Source organism: Anopheles merus, chromosome 2L (genome assembly GCF_017562075.2).
Source record: "Anopheles merus strain MAF chromosome 2L, AmerM5.1, whole genome shotgun sequence".
NCBI classification, from domain to species: Eukaryota; Metazoa; Arthropoda; class Insecta; order Diptera; family Culicidae; genus Anopheles; species Anopheles merus.
The window spans coordinates 6,854,522-6,877,201 of NC_054083.1; the positions used below are offsets into that span (position 1 = coordinate 6,854,522).

The 22,680-nt window shown below is 41.9% G+C and overlaps 1 protein-coding gene across 5 annotated transcripts; it reads right to left on the reverse strand.

Annotated features, from left to right (window-relative positions):
- Positions 1-648: 648 nt before the first annotated feature.
- On the reverse strand, positions 649-21,897 carry LOC121592927 (bestrophin-2). 5 transcript variants are annotated; one of them, XM_041914851.1, is made up of 9 exons: positions 21,750-21,897; positions 7,612-7,843; positions 4,138-4,248; positions 3,886-4,057; positions 2,970-3,818; positions 2,633-2,894; positions 2,388-2,554; positions 2,115-2,310; positions 649-2,031 (listed from the first exon to the last, which is right to left on the reverse strand). In XM_041914851.1, exons 2-9 carry the CDS (start codon positions 7,680-7,682, stop codon positions 1,454-1,456), a joined length of 2,406 nt encoding a protein of 801 aa, XP_041770785.1. In that variant the 5' UTR covers positions 7,683-7,843; positions 21,750-21,897; the 3' UTR covers positions 649-1,453. The 5 variants fall into 5 exon arrangements, with proteins under 5 accessions (XP_041770785.1, XP_041770782.1, XP_041770783.1 ...); XM_041914848.1 differs by having other exon boundaries at positions 7,612-7,906; XM_041914849.1 differs by having other exon boundaries at positions 7,612-7,995.
- Positions 21,898-22,680: the final 783 nt, after the last annotated feature.

The following is a 22,680-nucleotide window of genomic DNA, read 5'->3' on the forward strand; positions in this document are numbered from 1 at the left end:
TCTTCATCACTCACTTGGTCACGACATTTTCTGTCGATGATAATCACGACATTCTTGGAACATGGCTTGGCGTGTGGTCCCACTCAACAAAATGAGCATGCTTTTTCGCTATGTCTGCTTCGATGGTGTGTCGAGTCAAACAAAGCGAGAAACCATGCTACTTTTGTTTCTTGGAACCACTCGCAGGCACTGCATATCTCTCATGACTATCGCGATGATCACCGACTGAAAATGTCGCGACCAAGTGACTGTTGGTTGCACACAACGTTGGTGTGATGGTCGCAACAACTGTTTGATTCTCACATCTCTCAATCACAGTAGCGATGATCACAAATATGTCATGAGCTTGTATTAGTCACACCAGCCGTTCTGAGTATCACCTCTGATTATCATAATTCAGTACGTAACGCTGACATGGATTGTGTTTCAGTCAGTTTTTTTTTATGACATTGACTGTGACATTTTGCAGCACTGGTCACACCAATTTTTTTGAGTATCACCTCTGATTATCAATATTGAGTACGTGACGCTGACATAGATTTTGTTTCAGTCAGATCTTTTAATGACATTGACAGTGACATTTGCAGCACTGCATATTGCACGAAATTGGCTCGGTTGGCTATTACGTGTCTGTTTAGAAATGCCTCCAAATCCAGAAGTATGTTCTGGAAATTCCAGATATTTATTGTAAAGTAAATGGTCTGCTAAAGTAAAGGACACCTATTAAAATATCCTGATCACGTTTATTTAAAAATTGTTTATACCTAGATGGTAGATTGCCATTTACGGTTCTCAGTTGGTACAAAATTTGTTTTTAAAATGCTAAACACTACCTTTTTATATAACTTTCCTACGATGCGCAATGGGAGGAAAGTTTCAATAGGGCTGGTAAAATATGGCCATTATCAGCCAGATTCAATCCGATCCGAATATAAAACAAGTTTGCTCGGTCTACCTTCTTTATCGTGGTAACACGTATATCAATTAGTTAAAATACATTTCAAATGCATATATCGCAAGGCAAAAGATGGACGGAATTGTATTAAGACGATTGACGAACAATCGTGCGTCTTAACTTCTGGCGAGCTTAATTTATACGCGTGTTTGAATGATGATCCAAGAAAGAACAAAACTAGCTGCTGATTGTCTTCTTTGCTACTGTAAAAATATACACTTATTTTACTTTCACGTGTACGTGTAACTTACTTTCTTATAAAACAAACAATACTTTGTATCAGCGATTTCTAGAACAAATACACAGCGCTCAGTGGCTTTGTAAGTCGCTTTCCAGCACGGATTCACGGGTCGAATGTGTTAATAGTGATACAGAAATAGGAAAATTTGTAATTGGCACATCTCTTCACGTTTGCTTCTATGCTGAACCTTCATTCTGTGTTAAATTTTGCTATGTTTGTCTATAGTACAATTAATCCTGTGTGTGTTTGCTAGTCTTCTAAACGTAAACCTCGCCATGCTTTGGCTTCCGTTTGCTTAGTGTCGATGCGGCTGAGGAAGAACTGTCCGCAGTGCTGGAAGGTGGTTGGCGGTTTTTTTCGTTACTCATCGTGACGCTCGTACTGATCTCACCGTTGTCACACGGTAGCTCGGTAATGATCGTGCCGCCAGTGGTGGTGGTAGTGCTGGTGTTGCTATTACTGCTGGTGTTTGTAACGGGCGTCACCGTAAACGAGAGCGGAATAGAGGTAAGCGAAATGGGCAACAGGGCGTCCGTTTTCGGTACTAGCACACCCGATGCTAGCGAAGTGCTTCTGATGCCGGTACTAGCGTCGGTTGTGTCGTGCGACCTTCCCGGTCCGGCCGTGATCGGAATAGTACCGGTCACTGTAGTACCGTTGGCGGAAACAGCCACTGCAGTAGTTGTTGCCGGAAGGACAATGACGGTGTTGCCTCCGAGTGGATTGGGTGACCCACCCAACGAGGATGAGTTGGTCAGTGTGAGCTCAAGATTGGTGCCATCCTTCCCAAACGGGGACACTGCAAAGTAGGGACGAGAACGTGAAAACGTTTGCTCTAGAGTGAGGGTTGGCAGGCTATTAGTGACATTTCAAACGAAGGAAGAGAGTTGCGGCTCACAAACGCCGAATGATACCTACCGGAACTCTTGAGTGTTGATGGAAGGATTGATTTGGCCAGGGAAGCCGTTGCGGATTGGCCTGAGTGTAAAGTGTTGGTCGTCGAGCTGGAATCTAGCTCTTTGATCGGTGCTAATAAAAGTGTCCCGACCACTGGAACTTCGTTGTTGTTGAGCGTGGCCGTGGATGCCGGATAGATAGAGGGATTGTTTGCAAGCTTAAAGGAACGTTAGTAGTCAATCATGTGTGTATTAGGATCGGGCTAATCGGGTTTCTGTCATTTGCATCATTTACCTGAGTCGCCATCAGTGCAACACCAGATGCAATGTTGGCGGTACTTGTCGTTACTGTACCGGGTGGTGCGACACGGCTTTCCTTCGTCACGTCTGGTGTCGGTATTCGTGGGCGCGCTTTTTGCGGTACGTTCGATATGACTGATCCGTTGAGACTAAGCTTCGAATCTGGTAATGGAAATAGCCATAATGTTAACGTGCTCCAAAAGATATAGTACCAAAACAAGAGGAATTTTGAAAGCTTACTTTGCTTAATAATTTGTCTCGCGTGTCGACCAGACTTCCGGTTCACGAACCGATCATACAAGCTGACCTTAGGGGCTGGAGCCCCTGTGACAATGGGTTGACCGAGGCCTGCTTCTGGGCTGGAGTAGACAGAATTGTGTCGATTGCGCGCAAAAAGACCACCGGACGAGTAAGCAGTTGACGAACTTCGTCCCGATCCCATGCGACTGACCTTTCCAAGCCATCCCTTCCGTCGTTCTGCCATTGGAGTGTCTACGCTTTCCTGCAGCATGAAAACAAATCAAGAGAATGATGTTAAAAGTTACACCAGACGTGCGCGGTACGCATTTTTACTTACATAGTCAGCGTACATCTCGTCGTTCATCATGCGCTTCCCACCGACGGCACCGATGTTTGCGTAGACCGCATCCGCCTCCTTCACCTTGTAGTGTTCAGCCGATCCTTTCGGCTCCTCGCGCCGGTAATGCTCGGATGCGACAGTGTACGGTAGGTCTTTCGGTACGACCTCCTCCCAGTACTGATCTTTCAGCAACTCCGGATGTTCGTCGTGCATCTCGTCTACAATCATGTACGATGCCTTAATGTGTCGATCGATGAGCCAATTCAATTCGATGTCATCGTCATCCTCGCCGAATGGATTGATCAGCACCTCGGCCACCTTCAACCATCCCACGTAGAACACAAACTGTAGCACCGTGAAGAGTGGAAAGAACACATCCAGCTCTTGGTATGTGCCGCTCGCCGCATCGTAGGTAGGGATCATCTGGCTACCCATGATGGCAGCGGTAAAGTACGAGTACAGCACAAGTGTCACGACCTGGGTGTAAACCAGTGGTACGCACACCGTGTCGTAACCGATCAAACCACCCAACCTACGCCGAATGTCGGAGAGCTCCATCAAGAGCGTCTGCACGATATGATCAGACGGGATTAGCTGATCCTTGCGCGCGCGATTGATGATGTTTGTAGCCCATACCAGCGGCATCCAGTACTTCGACATGGGGCTTTTGGAGTCCATAATCTCGAAAATTTTGCGCTCACTTTCGAGCATCAAACCTGCATCGACCAGATGCTGCCAGCCGGGGAACCGACGCTTAACGCGGAGCGAAATCTTCTGCAGCGTTATCACGTACGACAGGACCATGTAGCGCATAATGTTTCGTCGCATCAGCCGTCCCGTTTCATCCTGCAGGACAAGGAGCGAGTTAGTAAATCTTCTTTGAAATTTGGGCCAGTTAATGCGATTTACTTACATTTCCTTGGATGGCGGCACTCACGAACAGCGCGAGTGTGTCCGGCCATGGCAACATCCGATACTGTTCCCACCAACGCTTCACAACCAAGCTGACGTAGAATCCGAGCACGAACGAAAGTGGCACCGTTTCCCGCTGTTGGCCAAAGTAGGTTCGGATTCTTTCGAACACCCTGTAGCAGCAACCAAGAAGAAAGTGTTTGAAGAATTCAAACAACAGCAAAAAAAAAACGATGCAAATCGATCATCTTACCTTTTACCATCTTCGCTGAGACCGTAACGATATGTGAAATTAAGTGTGTAATAGACTAGCAGATATGCTAACAGTTCCCGCCAAACGGCTTTATAAACACTGCCACGCCATCTGAAAATTGAAGGAAAAAAGGTGTTACAATAAATTCGATTTTAACGATTTCTGTATAGATTTGAAACGATTTCTGTACAAACCCAAGCCCTAATACAATCTAAACAACTAAGCTAAGCGCTCAGCTCGATTCACGGCTTGGAATATCCCAAAAAAGATTTACTCAGAAGATACACTTCACTGCCGGCCATTCTATTCCTACTTAAGATACGCGGCGTACTATTAACAACGAATAGTGGGGCGCATTGTTTAGTGATGACGTTCGCCTGAACTAATGAATGTAGAACTCGCCGCTAGAAATTACCTTAGAACGTTTGCCTGACCAAAATAACAGTTGCTACGTGCACGGCAATAGAAGTGGATCAGTCCCAATGGCAAAGAAAACATCACACAAACACACACATTCGTCCACAGAAAAAAACCCCCATTGGACGATGGAATGTGCATACAGCTGAGTTAGCACGAATCAGCAATTAAAAATAATCAACACTGTGTTACTGCTTCTTTTGGTACGAGGAAATAGTCAGCCAGAAGTGTTTGTGGAAGGATTATAAACCCCAAATCTTATGCTGTTGTTGTTATACACCGCAAGTAATTTATACAACGTTAAAATGATATCCAAAATTGCGTTTACCTTGTATATGGTAACAATATGGTATGAAAACATAAAACACAGCAATAAGCAGTAAGAAGTTGCTAGTCAACTGAACCGTTTACCATCTACCGGTATAATATTATTTGACTTACAAAACTATGAAATGAGTGTACTTATATCCTTTAATCAATCGTCCAAGAAACTAATCTATCGATACGTCGGTTTTGTAAACAGCTGGGGATTAGCTTTCCTCTTTTCCAATAAACTTGAATAAAGCGCTCTTGACGGTTGCCCCAGTAACGACACAGCAACATCGAGGTTACTATTGGGCACGCGTGTTTTTTGTTGTGCTTTTGTGCGGAAGTTTTGTGTGCGATCAAAGAGCAATGCACACCGCAAAGCTTCGAGGACGTTTGAAGGAGACAATTAATTGCCTGCATATAAAGCATTTTCCGACGCGAGCCTTTTCAACACAATTTAAGTCAGTGTAATTCGAAAACCAGCCGGTGCGACTCCTAGGTAGATGGTTTAGGTTTTTTTTTTTTAATTTCAGGGTTATAGGTAGAAGCTTATGTCCCTTTACCTGTTTGCTTCGAGAGAAAAGACCTAATGAGGAATGGCGACGTGCTATCGCTGCACCAAGTGGTATTTACTTTTTACAACCATTTTTGATGAAATGTTTGTTTATTGCATATTTTGGATTTATTTATTTCTTATCTGGCACCGTACAACCGTAGTCGTTCTTAGGTTATTAGCCTAACATGCGAGCTTTGGGATATTTGTGACTGATGATGTACCTATATAAGCAAGATGGTTACAGCCAGCCTGTATGGAAGGGTTGTCTGTCCATATTATTATTATCTCGTTCACTTGACGACTTGGCATGACGACTGTGCCATGAGAATGACTGGATTGGATGCTTAATCCCTTTGGATGGCATTGGTGGATGTGTGCAATGAGTGTCATTTTAATTAATGAAAAAAAAAAATCAACAAACAATCTTGTATAAACTAGAAATTCATTTTTATCGTTTTTTTATGAACACAAAGGAAACGTAAAAAATCAATTTAAATATTGTAAACAACAATTGTCGTGCATACTTGAACCAACCCCATCTGCAAGATTCCACGATTGGCTCTAGTGAAGACTACACTGAAGCGGTCGTTCAGTCGTTCAGTGCACAACCGGTTGTTGATAACGTCGACTACACTGCATGTGAACGTACGTAATTATCACCTGATCTTTCATGGGCGACAAAAGCTGCCACGGAAGATCGCGTGTGTGTGTGTGTGTTACCGGCGGGTAGCTAGTTGCAGCGCGGGTACGTCACTTGCTGTGCACATCACATATATGCATTTATGTTTGAACGCTCTTGGGTATGACCTTGAAGACTGGCTACCGGTGATGGGCAGGTTGGTCAGCCTGTCAGTCAATCGCCAAAAGCTTTGGAGAGTTCGTCAATAGCTGTCAAGGATAGCGATGGTAGAGTTGAAGGAAACAGGTCCCGTCTTAACTGGTTCGAGCGCTCGAGAACCGGGTCGGCTGTTAAGAAATACTTCCGGCAAACCATGAACGATGGTCAACACATTGTTGAACCAAGTAGCCGCACTGACTAGCATTCTCCAGCAGCAACGAAACATTAGGGCATTGGGGCATGATCAGCTAATCGATCCATTAATCGATTTCGAACCACATACCAACACCCCACCCGAGCAATAAATCATGTGTTGTACTTTGATTATTCCGCCCCTGTAACCTTGACAGAGGCAGTACATTATCAAAACGAAGTGTGATACACGGGGAAGTTTGCATTAAAAAAGGAATTTAATAAAACGTGAGCGTGCTAGAGGCGTTAGTATCGGATAAAGTACCATTGCGCCAATAAGGTTGTGATCTTTGCCTGTGCAGTGGGATGATTTGCATGACTCAAAACCGTTTACAGGTGCAATTGTGTTTGACATTTGGTTGAAGATGCATGTGGCAAGATGTAAATGCATAAATAAAACTAGTATGAGAAAAGATCGAATTGAATAAATATACATAGAGAGAAAACGTAGAACCGTTGTGTGAAGAAGATTACAAAGGTTTTTGTTTTTTTGAACAATGAGTTTAATTCGAAACTTTTCTAATTTTGAATTCATTTTTTAATTTTGCAGAAACAAACAAATGCCAATGAAAAATGACTAAATAACCTTGTTTTTAATATTGTTGAGCACACAGCAATCAGTGTCGATCTTAGCCAACCTTTTGACTTCGATTGTACCGCGAATGTCAGGGACATATATTGTGAGAGATTGTAGATTTCAACACATTTGCTGAAAAACGTATGAATGAGAGTATGGGCTGACTGTTCAGCATTGTAACAAATAAAAGCATTTGAACTGTTGCTTTTCAAGTTTAAGCATACCAACATTATCGTACATCATCATCAAATATTCCTTTTTCAAGCACAGTTTGTATACGGCGATCATGCTCAAAACTATCGTCCCGATCGTGCAACAATGGATATTCAGGATGGCTTTTACGAACACTCACTTAGGCACGTACCATTTGCTAAGATTTTCGTTATTTGCCAGATGTTAATCCGTGCATGCCAGTCCGTATTTCTGTGCGTAACCTTTTAATTAATATTTAAATATCGTACTGTTATTTACTGCTGACTGTCATGGAATCTTTACCCTAATACGTGAGCAGCCGGACTCAACGGGTGCGGGAGAGGGGAACTCATCACCAATCAGCATGTTACATCTAACTACTGCAATACTTACTTCCATAGAATTCGCCAAAATACGCCAAAGTTGCTACCGTTCGGTACCTCCGCTGAATACGAAACAGTCATGTTTGCTTACGGCACACGTCCACTGTACTCGGGCAGGAGCAGCTTAGAGTTTAGTTATTATTTCATTCGGAAGGACTCGTGACTGTGGGGACTCCGTGTATGACTAGCGACGATGATGCGACACGATCACGATCAGCTTCGATGGCACATTCACAAACACACTGCGCAGGGGTATGTAATATCGTGTGTATTTTACACTGTTCACGCACCTTTCGAATTTTGAGCTTAAGAAGAAGATGGTGGGCACATGTTACTTGTCACATGCACGTCACGATCGAAGGATTACGCACCGGTGTGTTGCGATGCGATCATGCTTAAAACGGCACGCGTTGCGATGCGCATGTCGTTCCGACGACAAAACAATCGAAATAGATTTTACTGAACACTGTAGAATGCAATAGCAGTGACAGAGAGGGACAGCATGTACAAGTAGGGAGAATAGGTTGACAGTTGTTATTGAACCACCGCCGAAGACGGGCGAATAAATATTACACCGAACCAGAACTCTACAATTGGCGCAGTCGGTACGATTTTTTGTTGGTGGTGTGTAAAACGTGCAGATAAGAGATGATGGAAAGAGTGAGTCTGGGAAAAAAAGTTGTAGCACGTAGCGTTTTACGAAAGAAAGGAACAAAGGTGAGTTCGGCAAAATCCCGAAGCATTGTCCCAAACGTGGAAAGTAAATGACAGCCATGTTGCGTACCCAATCAACAAAACTGACGCTTACTAACAGAACCCAACAAACATTTTAATATGTAAGAGCGAGAAAGTATGATATGCATATGCATATTTTTGCTGACCGGGAAAAGAGAATGAGAGTTTGGTTTGAAATCTACAGCGCAGTTTGGCAAACTAAAAAAAAAAATAAGAAAGAACATGAAAAATCGAGAAGAATGCAAGTCCGGTTGAAGACCGTAGTACATACCCAAAATAATACTATTGATTAAAAAAAGAGAATGCGTGTCCGGTTGAAACTCCGCAGCGCAAAGTAGTGTTTGTAATAAAAAGAGACTTTGAATAAATATAATTTTAAAATAGCATGCAAGTCCGGTTGAAGACCGTAGTGCATATCGAAATAATTATAATGATTATAAAAAAGAATGCGAATCCGGCTGAAACCCCCAAGCGCACAGTGTTTGCAGAAACAGAAAGATGTTGAAAAAATTTCAATTTAAAAAAAAGATGCGAGTCCGGTTAAAAATCCGTAGCGCACTAGTTTTGATGAAAACTGAAACAGTAAGAAGCATGCAAGTCTGGTTAAAGACCGCAGTGCAAATAAAAATATTTTATAAAAAAAAACAAACAGTCGTAAAAGGAGATGCGAGTCCGGTCGAAGACCGTAGCGAACAGCAATCCGAAACAAATAAAATGCGAGTCTGTTTACAAATCCATAGCGCAGTTTTTCCATAGTAAACAGGCAAGTCCGAAAGATTCGAAGTGCCGTAATAAAGTTAATGTGAGTCCGGTGTGATTCCGTAGCACAATAAGGGCAAGTCCGGAGAAATCCGTAGTGCCATATTGTAATGAGAATGTGAGCCCGGTATGATTCCGTAGCACAAAAGGCAAGTCCGAAAGATTCGAAGTGCCGTAATAAAGTTAATGTGAGTCCGGTGTGATTCCGTAGCACAATAAGGGCAAGTCCGGAGAAATCCGTAGTGCCATATAATGAGAATGTGAGCCCGGTATGATTCCGTAGCACAAAAGGCAAGTCCGAAAGATTCGAAGTGCCGTATTAAAGTTAATGTGAGTCCGGTGTGATTCCGTAGCACAATAAGGGCAAGTCCAGAGAAATCCGTAGTGCCATATAATGAGAATGTGAGCCCGGTATGATTCCGTAGCACAAAAGGCAAGTCCGAAAAATTCGAAGTGCCGTGTTAAAGTTAATGTGAGTCCGGTATGGTTCCGTAGCACAAACGGCAAGTCCAGAGAAATCTTTAGTGCCATATTGTAATGAGAATGTGAGTCCAGTACGATCTAGTATGAATATCCAGTATGTAGCACCAAAGGCAAGACCGAGGAATTTCGAAGTGCCGCATTAAAACTAATGTTAGATCGGTATGGTTCCATAACATAGAAATCAAGTTAGAAGAATTGCCATACTAAAATAGGAAAATTGATATTTTGCAGCATACGCTGACGACAAAAGTAGAAAGGAAAGTATAGTGGTGGAAAAGAGATTAATCTGGCAAGCCAAGTTGTCACATAAAAGACAACATAGATTAATATAAAAAACAAGCTAAAGAGTGGCTGGCAGCGCGAGAAGCTCAATGTGCGTGACATCTTGAATGTGATTATGTGCGATAAAAAGAATGCGATTCCGGCTGTTATATGAAGTGCACAGTTGCACATAAAAAAGCGATAAAGAGAGACGGAGAAAGAGAGAGAGATAGAGATAGATAGAGAGAGACAGAGAAAGAGAGAGAGATAGAGATAGATAGAGAGAGACAGAGAGAGACATAGAGAGAGAGAGAGAGAGAGAGAGAGAGACATAGAGAGAGAGAGAAAGAGAGAGAGAGAGAGAGAGAGAGAAAATAAAATTGAAGATTTAGAGAAAAAATACAATTGAGAGACAGGATACAGTAAACAAAAAAAACGAAAAGAATGTAGAGATAGTTTGTATTATGTGATAACATTTAATAGAATAAAACAAAATTAGATGTGGTGCTGACTTTTGATTAATAAGGCACTTTTGATGCATAAAAAATACAATAGGCAAATTTTGTTAGAGTCTTGTTAATTAGGAATCTTGTTGATAACTTCAAAGAAAGTAATGTAATGCGAACGAAAATCGGGGAATAATTCCTACAGTTAAAAATAATTACATAAAATCGTTAGTCATGCATTTATATAAACAAACGGGATTTGTTTGCAAATCAAATGCTAATACATCACGACAGAATTGTGATTCAACCGAAATGCACATGATGATAGATAGATTAGAAGACTTGATTATAAACTATGGATCTAGCTATTGGAGATTGAAAAATAATCAATTTGTTGATTTCATTAATCGTTATTGTGTTTATCCAACAACATGTAGTATTTTAAGAATGCAGTTGCTTTGGAGGTTTGTGGTAATGATAGAGTATTTCAAAAATATTAGAGGGAATCATTGCTCTTCCTATGCTTCTGATACAATACCAAAATTGATAACAGGATACAAGTTCAAAAAAAACATTGGTCCGAAGGGTTTACTCGCTATAATAGCAATCCAGATAGATTGTCCAGATCTCCAGATCCAGATCGACCAATCCCAATTTCAACCCATTCCAGATGGAGCTAGGCTAATTGCTATGATAGCTGCTAGGATGAAAGGACGTCCAATTTGACAGCCTACTGACCGATTTTGGTACCTGGTTTAGAGCAAATTAGCGATAAGTTCGGTTAAGGTCTTGAAGTAGGGTTGAATAAGGTCAACGCAAACAGCTGGTAAAAATTAGGCTCCATCGAGGATAGTAGCCAAAGCAATTAGAAGAAGACAGGCATATGATTGGACAAATGGGCAAAATTATCTACGCGAGCGAAGGTTAAAGTAATCGAAATGAAGTCACTAACAGATTGATACACACGGACAACACAGAGTAACAAGCTGATCATGAAGATTATTAAAATAGGATGGGAAATTAATTTTTAAATGCTTAACAATTAAAAAAAGAGATCATAATGACTACTTAAGGTAGTTGCAATCTTACATCGCAAAAAAGGGAAATGAAAATTCATTACGGACAAAATGAAACATAAGGTTAAAAAAAAGAAGAAAGAAGAAAATTTAAGAGCATATACAATAACATGTTTGATATTTTGCCACACCTTCCAGTACGTGTAGATAGCAAAAGTTGGTGCAGGAAAAATCATTCCTTCATGGAATAAAGTGTAACTGACAAACATTTTGGACGAGTCCCAGGTCAGTAGATTATACGTGAGATAAAAAAAAGAATTCAAGTTTGTAAAACCAGCCCGTAAGACCAGCCCGTAAGACCAGCTAAGATGATATCTGAAAGATAATGTCCATAATAATGTAATGAAAGATTATGTAATGTCTATTGATCATGGTGAGACTGACAAAAGCTAAAATGCATCGGAATGAGTTAGGAAAATAGGGAAGAGTAAAGTTAACAAGAAGTATAGATACAAAAGATAGTTCGAAGAAGCGACGTATTGTAGGAATTGTGATAAATAGAAGAAGTAAATAAGACAAGAATCAAACATTACTGCAAATATGTAGAATATACGTAATTTATGTCAAATAGGCTTTGAGATGTTGAAATAAGTAAGCGTTGGAATAGGAATCTACCTTGCAAAAAAAAAAAGTCAGACATGAGTCATCGATGAGGAGAGTTATAAATGTAGATGTGTTTGAAGTGTTAAGAATGAAGTCAAGCAAAGAAAGCGAGAAGGAAGATGACACGGAATTTATAGGAGCAATGCAGAAGCAAGTGACACCGGGTAGAATTGAACCAACGAAGGATGTTGAAGCGGTTGAGCGCAGATCTCAAAGAAAAATCAGCTGTAGTTACAGTTACATGTATCGGATAAGTATTGAGTTTGGGAATTTTAAATGAAAAATGAAATTATTTTGAAAAATAATGTTTTTTTGCAGCTTATCTTTAGCGTAATGCACAGGACTGTACCCTGAATCATGATGCAGAGAAGTCCTTCGAGGTAGCCGAGACACGGAAATGTACTACACGCAATAGGATTTCAGAACACGGAGAGATGGAGCACATATATGATACAACCATCAAGTTACTAATGCTATGAAGGAAGTGGAAGAATAGAAGATCGAGATGTAGATGTACAAAAAAAAATCATTTGCAGGAAACCACGACAGAGTAGTCAGAATCATGAAGTATTATGACAATTAAAAAGTTAGACCATGCAAATTTGGTTTTTGTTAGGATTTAAGGATTAGACGTAGATGTATATACAATCGATATTGTAAACCGTGAATTGTTTGCTTTAAGTTGAAAACCATAGAAAATCTGTATAACAGAATATAAGAGAGGCTTTTTTTTCACTGTTTTTCTTGGAGGAGGAAAGGGATTGTAGAATGCAATAGCAGTGACAGAGAGGGACAGCATGTACAAGTAGGGAGAATAGGTTGACAGTTGTTATTGAACCACCGCCGAAGACGGGCGAATAAATATTACACCGAACCAGAACTCTACAAACACTTGCACCAAATGATCACTGCGCCAACACCGAATATTTGCCTCTAAATGGTACCAGCCAATCTGAATCTATGGCTGGAGAGGGAAGAAATTAACTTTCGTTTTTTGCTCTTTTCACGCACGGCCGACAGTTGGGTAGAGCGTAATTTGGGACTTTGTTTCACTTTCTGCGATCGTTTTCCTTGTGCACTGTACACTTTGGCACTTTGAGTAATGGGTTGATTTTGCTGTGTACATTTATTTCTCTCCCTCATCCGGCTGGATGTTGTATGATTTTTGCATTGGAGGTTTCGGTTTTTGTGTACGCAACGCAACGTATGGGTGTTAAGAAAGGTTAACTACACGAAGCCGTACACCGTACATGGGCATGGGAAAAAAAGAAAGAAAAAAAAACACAAAAAGGCATTTAATAAGATTGTGAGATTTTTGCGTCCATTACCCTACATCCTCCCATTTCCTTTAATATGCCGACAAGTATGATCCAGCAGTACGACACAGCGATGTGACGGAACAAGCAAATACTTTGGGATCACTAGACAGAGGAAAGAACGTCATCGAGATCAGCCACTTCCTAAATCGGTAAGCACCACCGGCGCTTCGTGTTGAGCTAATAAGTGTGGGAAGCTGTTGGAGTAGATTTCGTTTTTGTGACAATTCGTCTGTGCCTGACGGTTGGACTTTTGTATATCCTGTTAGGGGTGTGGTAAACGGACAGGGCGACAGATTGTCTGAGGGGCCCTATTGATTTGTCTACTTGCGTGGGCAGCAGCGGTGAGTGGATATGTGAGCGTATTCAGCAGTAGACTTGGTAATAAAACGAGCAACACTTGAAGAATTTTGTAACTCGTCTAAGAAAAGGTGTTATATACGGAAAGTTTTTCTCGAGTGTGGTGGAATTGGAGCGGTCGTTGCTTGAATTACACGACCGCTCCAATTCCAATTGACAAGGCAATACTGCAGATCAGTGTTGGACCACGATATCATACTTTCATTTTTCATCGTTGATAATCAAACGCAAAATTATGCTAATGTGCGTTTGCACTCTAAGAAATGGAAAAATCTCTTGGTAATATCCACTTAGGTGAGTTAATGAAATGTGAATAGAGTAGAGACCATGTGGTAAAAATTATTTGTAATTAATTATCATTCTTCACATTTCATTTCAGCAAGCAGCCCTGTCATTTAGAGTATCGCTAGTTGCCTCAACGACGGTTGAAAATCAAAAACATAATTGTGTGACATTTTATTCATTCTTTTCCAGTGTTCCCTTCAATCCAGCCATCGAATTTCAAGTTATGAACGTAAGAAAGTGTATCATATGGGGGTATGTATCAAATCATTGCTCAGATTGAAATTGTTTTACGGTGTTCTTCACATTCACAAAGTGCGTTAATCCATCCACGATTTAATACAATCCATTCGAGTGTCACTAATTGAATGCGCGGAATGCATTACAGCACTTCCTTTGGGTGCTGCTGTTTGCACACTTTTAGTCACCGGTCGTTTCACGACTGGTGTACTGTAGGTGATTTGTCGAGATTAGGCCAGAAACAAAGCACTATTGCAATAATACTTAACAAGCTTTATAGCTATAGCTTCATAGCATTGGGCCATTAATAACCCGTGTCGCAATTATACAACCCCTTCCCCCCTTTCCTTTCCCTCGCCTGTGCCTTAACGCCAGCAGCAGCACCGACAGTGTGTGATGGTGGTTACACGATCGGACGCCTCTCAGACAGACGTCTGAGTAATTAGCTGTGATAAAAATCTTACCAAATATTCCAAACCATCCCGGTACGTTCTAGCAACTGTGTCGAATAGATGGCTCGGAATGCTCGGACAAGTTTCTCTAAGCTTCCCGAAAACGAATCGTGTGCCACGTTCCAACCACACCAGAACAGGTTCTCGGCGTCATAGAATCGTTTGCGTCTTGGGTTTTGGTGTCTAGGGGGTGCAGAATTTCACACACCACCACCACCACTACCTGTGTAAAAACCCCTTTCCGAACGATATCAGTCGAATGGAAATGGCCGACCAATAACCGGTTAATTAACAAACAAATAATCCCATTCGTCCGACTGTCGGGTTTGCGTAGTCGCGAGTGTGTGTGTGTGTGTTGTGTTCCGGTCCCTGCTGATGTTGATGCTCAGAACCACCTGTCCTACTGAGGTACGGGTGAATGTCAAATCATTTCGAAGGGGAAGCAAAACAACAGACTCGATCGTTACGAAGTTTCGATCGTCATTGATTGTTGGGAAAGAAGTAAAAAAAATCTAATCTCACGTTTAGCAGTTGAAGAGCGAAGCAGGGACCGGGGGGAAAGGCCCTACCAATGTATGGGTGCAATCAATCATACAATGCAATGGTATTGGGCTGTTACTGAATGGTGGAACGAGAATTAAAATGGGCCATTGTATCACCGCTAGTTGGGTACGTTTTCAAACGTCAAACAAGCTCATCGCTGACACGAGGATAGGATCTAGGCAGAGCACGATCAATGATGGAATTAATCAGCAGGTACATCCATTCCGTTCGGATGGCCAGCAGCGGTATTGGTAGATGCAAACAACGGCCACTGGTTGGTGTGTTGCGTGCAAACAATTGGTATGTGTGGTCTTGGTTTAAAAGTTGGCACGCGAAAAAACAAAACCCCACATCCGGGGGCTGGTTGTGTTGCATTTTTTTATTCCCCCATTTTGCTGATGCTGATGAATTGAAAGCGTTCTTGGGAGGGGAGTTTGGGTCAGGTCTGTGTGTGAATGAGGTCTCGGTCTCAGAACATCTGGGCACAATGTAACCGGCCGCTTCTCGTCTTCACCCTGAGCAGATGTAGAACAATCGCACCGAGTTAGTGTTGATAATGGTAGTTCATTCGTTAGTATTTTTAACCTATTGGGAGTTTAAACAAAATCAGCTTTGAACTATGTTACATGTAACATTTGAAGATAATTTTGACATTATTTCACTCTATTTTAAATAAATAGTAACTTATATAGTTCAATAGTTGCAACTGATGACCTCACCAACATATCGCATTGCCTGTGAAGATCAGCATACGTACTCTGAAACGAGTTTTTGTAGAGAAACGAGAAACGAGAAATTTTGTAGTAATAAGCGTATACAGTAGGTGACCGCTAACTGGATGTGTTTTACTGGAGTGCTTTTTAACTTGAGGTTCGCTAACTGGAGTGATACTCAGTTAAAGAACACTTAAACGTCAAAACATGAAACATCCGAAATCATACAAAGAGAAATTCATAGTAAATGTTTAACAAATTTATCCTCTCAGTTAGGGGCCACCTAGTGCATAAGCAATCATCAATCTCACTATATAAGATTATCAGCAGTATCTGTCGAACTAACAGTTTCATAACTGGAAGGAGCGTATCGCAGGAAGTTATAATGGAAGATGGCGGATAATGTTGCGTTTCAGGTTATTACATAAATAAGGATTAGTTTCCATGCTCCTGGAATTTGCTTTATTGCTTGAAGCATTAAGTTAATCAAAAACGATGTTTGTGCTTATGTTTCGCAAAACATTTTCCACGCATCTAATTATGACGTTATTTTCCATGAAATAATGTTAAATTGTATTCCACACCAATACTTTCTATTCCATTGCAAACGATTTTAAATGCGTACAGATATATCCGTTTTAAAAGTGTTTACCAATCACATAAATAGATTGATCCATGTTCAAACAGTGAAGGGAGATTCGTTCTCAGGTTTGTCGATTGACAAAGTTCGATACACCTTCGAATGTTCCATTCAGCGTCATTGGAGCAAGACATCGAAGCTACCAGCTAACAGCACACAGCAGTCAGCGAACGTCATCGCATATGCGTTGAACGATCGCACCGAAACCGGAAGAGCCCACATTACTGCGTAAAGCTTTAACAACAAAAAAAACATTTGCGCAATAAAACAAACTATTTGTATATCGCGTACATTCATCCAAGCGTTGCAGACCTGCAGACAGAGTACGTCGGATGCTGGTAGTGCATCGTGCATGTCACTGAACCTATGACGCTTAACTTCCATTATATCTCTGTACAGCACAGAGCAGAGCCGGTTATGCCGGTTAGTTTTATGGTATCGAAAACTTTCTCGAAAAAACCCTTGATAATCGGTGACAAGAAGCATTGTGATGGTACATGATGGTAGAACATGAGTTGCGTGAGTATGGGTTTACCGATAAGAAAGATCATTCTAGACGGTTCGACGAGAATTGGTAGATAGTTTGAAATGGTTTTTGTTAAAGATACACAATTAAACCACGCTTCAAAGCTTTTCAGCATAATTTGGGGAGAAATGGGAATCGTTTGATGAATCATAACCATTCACCTCGGAAGATCACCGAATGAAACGCGTCACTTAACACCTTACACCGTGTCGTCGGGGTTTGGTAACAGCATTTTGCAAAGGAAGATATTTTCGAACTCGATCGTACACGATCGTGACCTGCATTTGGTGTTATTTTCGTTTCACTCGTAGTTTGGTTAGTGGTGCAAGCCATCTTGCGCATGAATAATGGAACTACTATTTGACGTTACTATTGATATAACCCAAACGGCAAACTGTTCAGACAGTCGGCGACCATGGAGTTGTTTGCGGTTTCGTACCACTGCTCTGCAATGGCACTAACCACTCCTCGCGCGCGCTGAGTAAAGGCGCCGCAGGCAATCTAAATCATCATGATGGATGGGTTCAAGTGATATAAGAAAGAATCACATTGTTTGGCTTCACACATTGGTGTGTACTTTTACCTACTTTCAAATGGTGCTCATGCGCTCTTATATGACACGTTCTTTTATGTCTAAGAAGAGGGAGGCTTGTGTTGCCTCAAACATTTGCATGTTGTTTATTTAAACAAAGCATCTTTTGGAATGTAAAAAAAAAATGTTAAATAAGATGCCAACATTAAGTATACATTTTCATATATTTTGCTACTATACGCGTAGTGCTGTTTTCGGTCGTATGGTTTTGTGTTCCCTGACCCTGCCACTGACTGGTGCTAAGTGGGGATATTATGCGAGCTGATTAAGGATCAAGTTCAAGCCAATGTGTTGTGAACGTTGCCTGTTGCCAGACTCGTGTCAACAACAGCAACATACAACCAATGCTAGCAACAACGACCAAATAAAGCGCCTAGTCTAGTGTATATTTGGTTTCGAAAATTACCCCTTCCCGAACCGGTTGGCAACCTTCCGAATGTGGCAACCAATTTAGAGTGGAGCGCATTCCACGGCGCTGCGCACCGCCACCTTGAAACAGTTCACTAACATCGCATGCACGGCAGCATCATCTCGACGCACGAGGTCACGCTGTGCCGAGAATGGCCTTCCGAGGTCGCAGATGGGAAAGAAAAAAGCCCTCCCCAGAGGTTCGCTCATTCTACCTCGGACCGGGTTACCAACACGCACAATGCGCCGAACAGCGTGGCAGGTCGTATGCGCATTTGTGTATTCTACGCGAGATTTCGAGCGGCAGCGTTAGAGTGTGTGTTAGAGCAAAAGTTGGGAGGAGTAATAGCAACAAATCGCCCGAAGGAATATGTGAAGTGATTTGAAAATTCCAACCTCACCGAACGTAACACGGCCAGTCAATCCATTCGTTCTTCATTAGGCAACGCTTGATTGAGCGCTGTTGTGTGGCTCAGCCGTAGTGGTTTTTATTGCATACATACACTTCTGGGTAACTTTTGTCGGGAAACGGGGCTTCACATGACGGATCGCAACGGTGTTGACCTTTGTTGGAAGTATAAAAAGTTGTTGTTTTTTTCCCTCGTGCTAATGTAAAGATTTAAAGGCGATACATTACGTCAAAACGCAAACAAGCTGAATTTTGCCCCTAAAAGTGGAAGCGAAAAAACAATCCATGAACGTTCCAGACGCACGTTCTTTAGGGCGAACGGCCACCGATCAATCCTGTTTGCCTCTACGCATGTTTTAATAGAACGCGTGTGGCAGGCGTCAAAATATTACCATAATATTTGTATAGGACGATTGTAATACAGCATAACGGCTAGGAATAAATTAGGGATCAATGTTAAAAGAATCATAACCGTGGGTCGTCTCGATCAGTATTCGTCTAAAGATCGGCTGTATAACACCCGTTTTGCGTAAATATGCCGAAAACAGTTTATTTACATGCTTGTCTGTTGTTGTTGTTTTTTTTTTGTCAAAACACTTTCCAAACTGTGGTGTCTTCGAGCCAACAGAAATCATGGATCAAGTGAAAGGAGTTCCGGTTCCAGTAGCTTCCTTCTTGATCGCACGATCGCTAATTTTGGGCTAGTCGGTTTGTGCACGCTACCTTGCTGAACGAATCTCCTTTCAACATCACATCAACCCGGCAGACCCGTTATTAGGCATACGTCCAAAAACACTGACCACCTAATTTCATGACTGCCAAGGTGGTACACCGGATCAGTCGCGTTACGATTTTCAATAAACAAATGCCTGGTTCTTCATTACTAAAAGCCTGGGGAGGTTGTAGTTGCGGTGGGTCGAATGGAAAAAGTCGCACTTCTTATGTAAGTACGATGGACAGGGGTGTGGGAAGAGAAGATTAGTAGGCTGTGCTCGGGGTAAAAATGAACGATTCGCCAACATCACCATTGCCAGATGGATGATGATGATGATGATGATGTTGGGCTTCCCCCCAAGTGGAGGGCTTCCCGCTTGAGGTAGCATTGCGCTCTTTCATCGTTGCGAGCGCTTCTTGCAGCGTTGATTTGCTTTCGATTTCGAGCTCACGCGGCCGCCGCCGCCGTCTTGATTACACCAAAATTGCAATGTTCGTGGGGTGCAGATTGCGTATGTGGTTGTGTGTGTATGGGATTGTACGTGGTAGTATGCGTTCTCCAGGGTCGTTTGTTTGTTTGTTTGTTTGTTTGTTTTAATGATGACGACGAACCATCCAACCAAGTCGGAACCACAAGAAGGAGAGCACGGCGGAGACCTTAGCAAAATCCTCAAGCGTCTACCCGTTGGGTTTCAATTTTTTGTGATAGTGACTTAAAGCTGACATGAGGCTTGGCCTTCTATTTTCGGAATTGAATGTAGTTTGACAACGGATCTCCGATCATCAAGGAAGCAAGCGTGCTGTGTCGTAATACCCATCCTAGCGAGACTTGAATTTCGCAACTGATTGTTGTGGTTTTTTTTTTTTTTCATTTTTTGATAAAACTTGTTTGCCGTTCGGGATGGATTTGGTTTTCGTAAAAAACAGGTTATGCGTTTTTTTTTGCGACTAATTTATGAATCGCATACTGATAATACCCAACATGGTGAATTCATTAAGTTGTATGCAAATTCAAACATCCGTAACATCTCCGCCAAAGCAGGGAGTGAAAAATGTGGTCCAGCGGTCGGGGGTCAAGCGTTTCGATCAGCAGTAGCAACTGAAAGTTTATGTCATTTTTGGTCAGGCCACGGGCATGGAATGACAATTGCAAGTTGCTCGTCATCGCATAAACATTGCATGCGAAGCAAGCTCGCACCCACACATGCAAAGGGTTGGGAACCCACACCGACCGGCAGGGAAAGGGGGGGGGGGGGGGGGGGGTGGCATGCACGTGCCCATTTGCAAATCCGATCCGATTGTGAAAACATTGTCCGTGTTGCATTTGGTGTACGATGTGTGCCCATTAGTACGGCGGTATGGCTGAATCGAATTTTTGGGTTGATCGTACTTGGTGAAAGTGCTAAAGAAAGTTAATGGCAGGCTAATCAATGGGCCCACACACATATTGTGACGGAAGGATAGGCGAATTTCAAATCGAACAAAGGTGGGTTGATGTTTTGTTTACTATTATTTGTAAAAAGGTATGAACGGAACATATTTGTGTACACATACTTTTGTACACTCAAACAATATAGTTGTAAGATGTGCTACTTTGTTGCTTTATTGGTTTGGTGATTGGGACGGATCGTGTCCTACATTGTGTTCGACCGGTGTGGGGTTATTCAATTGTGAAACAATCCTACTGTTATTATGCCATTGGCTAGTTTTCATTGCACAATCCACTGCTACGAGGTCAAATGATGGGCTACATCACTTTATGTAGCAGTATACGAGATACATATGCTAGCCGTGTCACTGATTTAAAATTGATTCCAAATTAACACTGTCTCCTGCGGCGATCGTGTACCGACATTTCGCGAAGTAGTGCCCGATCGCTTGAATGATCTCACTTGAATCTTTCGATCGCATTGCTCGATAGACTACTTATCACGAACCAGAACACTCTACATAGATGGAACGTTAACACACATACACACAAATACTAACGTACAAATACACACGCAAACTCAGACACAGCACACTGTATTCAGATGCACGCGTAAAGGGACAGTTTAAATGACCGGAATACCGTCACGCGCTCAACCTGCTCGTGTTGTTTTTCTTTTAACATCGCTGCAGCGGACCCGGAGCCAGCCGGAAATGACACTTGTCATAGAACCAAAGAGGTGGCGGTTAAACTGCACCACTACCACCGTTTGGGGCTGTGCCCTACGACGATTGGAAATTGTACCCGGTCGCGAAAGATTTCACTGAAACGAAGCACGACAGCGAGATTGCACACGTCTACAACGATATTTGGGGCGGTGGAGAACTTTGGATAAAACTGTCACCCGCTGAACGTACGCGGTTCTGGTGCGTGCGAGGTGTTGGAGGGGAAAGGGGGTACAATGTCGACACAGTAAACTCGACCGAGCAGGAAAAGCTTGAACTAGTTTAACAGGATAATTTCACAACACAAACACGCACACATTTTGGGAACACGCGCAAGGCGTTCGATGCGTTGAATATCATCGTTTACACAGATCAGGCACGCCACGAACACGATCGGTGCGATCGGTTTATTGTAATTAATAAACGTTTAACCAACCTATCACAGTGCTGACAATGGCAGCAGGCGGTGACGCCGTCGCGTAATGTGTCTGGTGAACAAGCAACCGCATAGACTCAAACGCACGAACAGCTTGTACGCAGGTGTTGCAGCCTTCGCTCGCGCAACTAATTTTCGACTGGCACGGTCGGCGTTCATCTCTTTGTGTGCTAGCTGGCCGATCGCGGGCATGTTTGCTTGTGTTGGTGATTTTTCCACGCACTATGGGCGAACGATCATCGATTGCCAACATTTTAAATAAAAATAATGCTTTCGTTATATTTTTCGATGGTGAAGCAAATCTGTGCATTGTGAAATTGGAAATCTAGTGTTATCTGTTTGTTTCTTTGTAGTTTTTAGGGGAAATTGTTTTTTTTTTTAAATAGAGACTTTAAGCCTGCTGGCTTCATTCGCCTTTGCACAGGGTAAACTGATATCGTCGAGGTAAAACTAAATGAAATTAGTATTGTAGTAATCTTAAGACAAATTTAAAAGCGATGAAAATCTGTAATAAACTTGCTTGAGTTAATTTTTTTTACTAAAATAAAACATAAAACTTACTAAAGTTTGTGCTGAGGATTAAGGAGAAAAATAAACTGTTTTAATTACTCCAAACAAAATAAAATATTTTGTTGAGACATAATCATACAATTATTTATTTGATCAAATATATTTATAGTCTTGCCCCGAGTTTAGCGAAACAGGAGTGACGCAAATTTGGAGAGTACATATGTTCAATGAAAAATTAATTCTTGGCTTGGCCTAAAAGGCTTTTTTAAAATTTTGAGATCGCTAACAAAACAGAATTAACTGATTTTTCTACTTGGATTGTAGTGAACATTTGACATATCGTGCCCCCAAACACACCGAGTCAATGTCACGCCGTGAAGCGTAAAGTAGCCACAATCAGCATGATTAAATATTTTCACGC

Excerpts from the sequence above, each read along its gene's own strand:
- LOC121592927 (XM_041914851.1), bottom strand. The coding sequence starts at position 7,682 with ATGACTGTTTCGTATTCAGCGGAGGTACCGAACGGTAGCAACTTTGGC. Across the intron at positions 2,555-2,632 it reads GAGACAAATTATTAAGCAAA|ATTCGAAGCTTAGTCTCAAC; the intron begins GTAAGCTTTCAA and ends TTCCATTACCAG. Across the intron at positions 2,032-2,114 it reads ATCAACACTCAAGAGTTCCG|AGCAAACGTTTTCACGTTCT; the intron begins GTAGGTATCATT and ends CCCTCACTCTAG.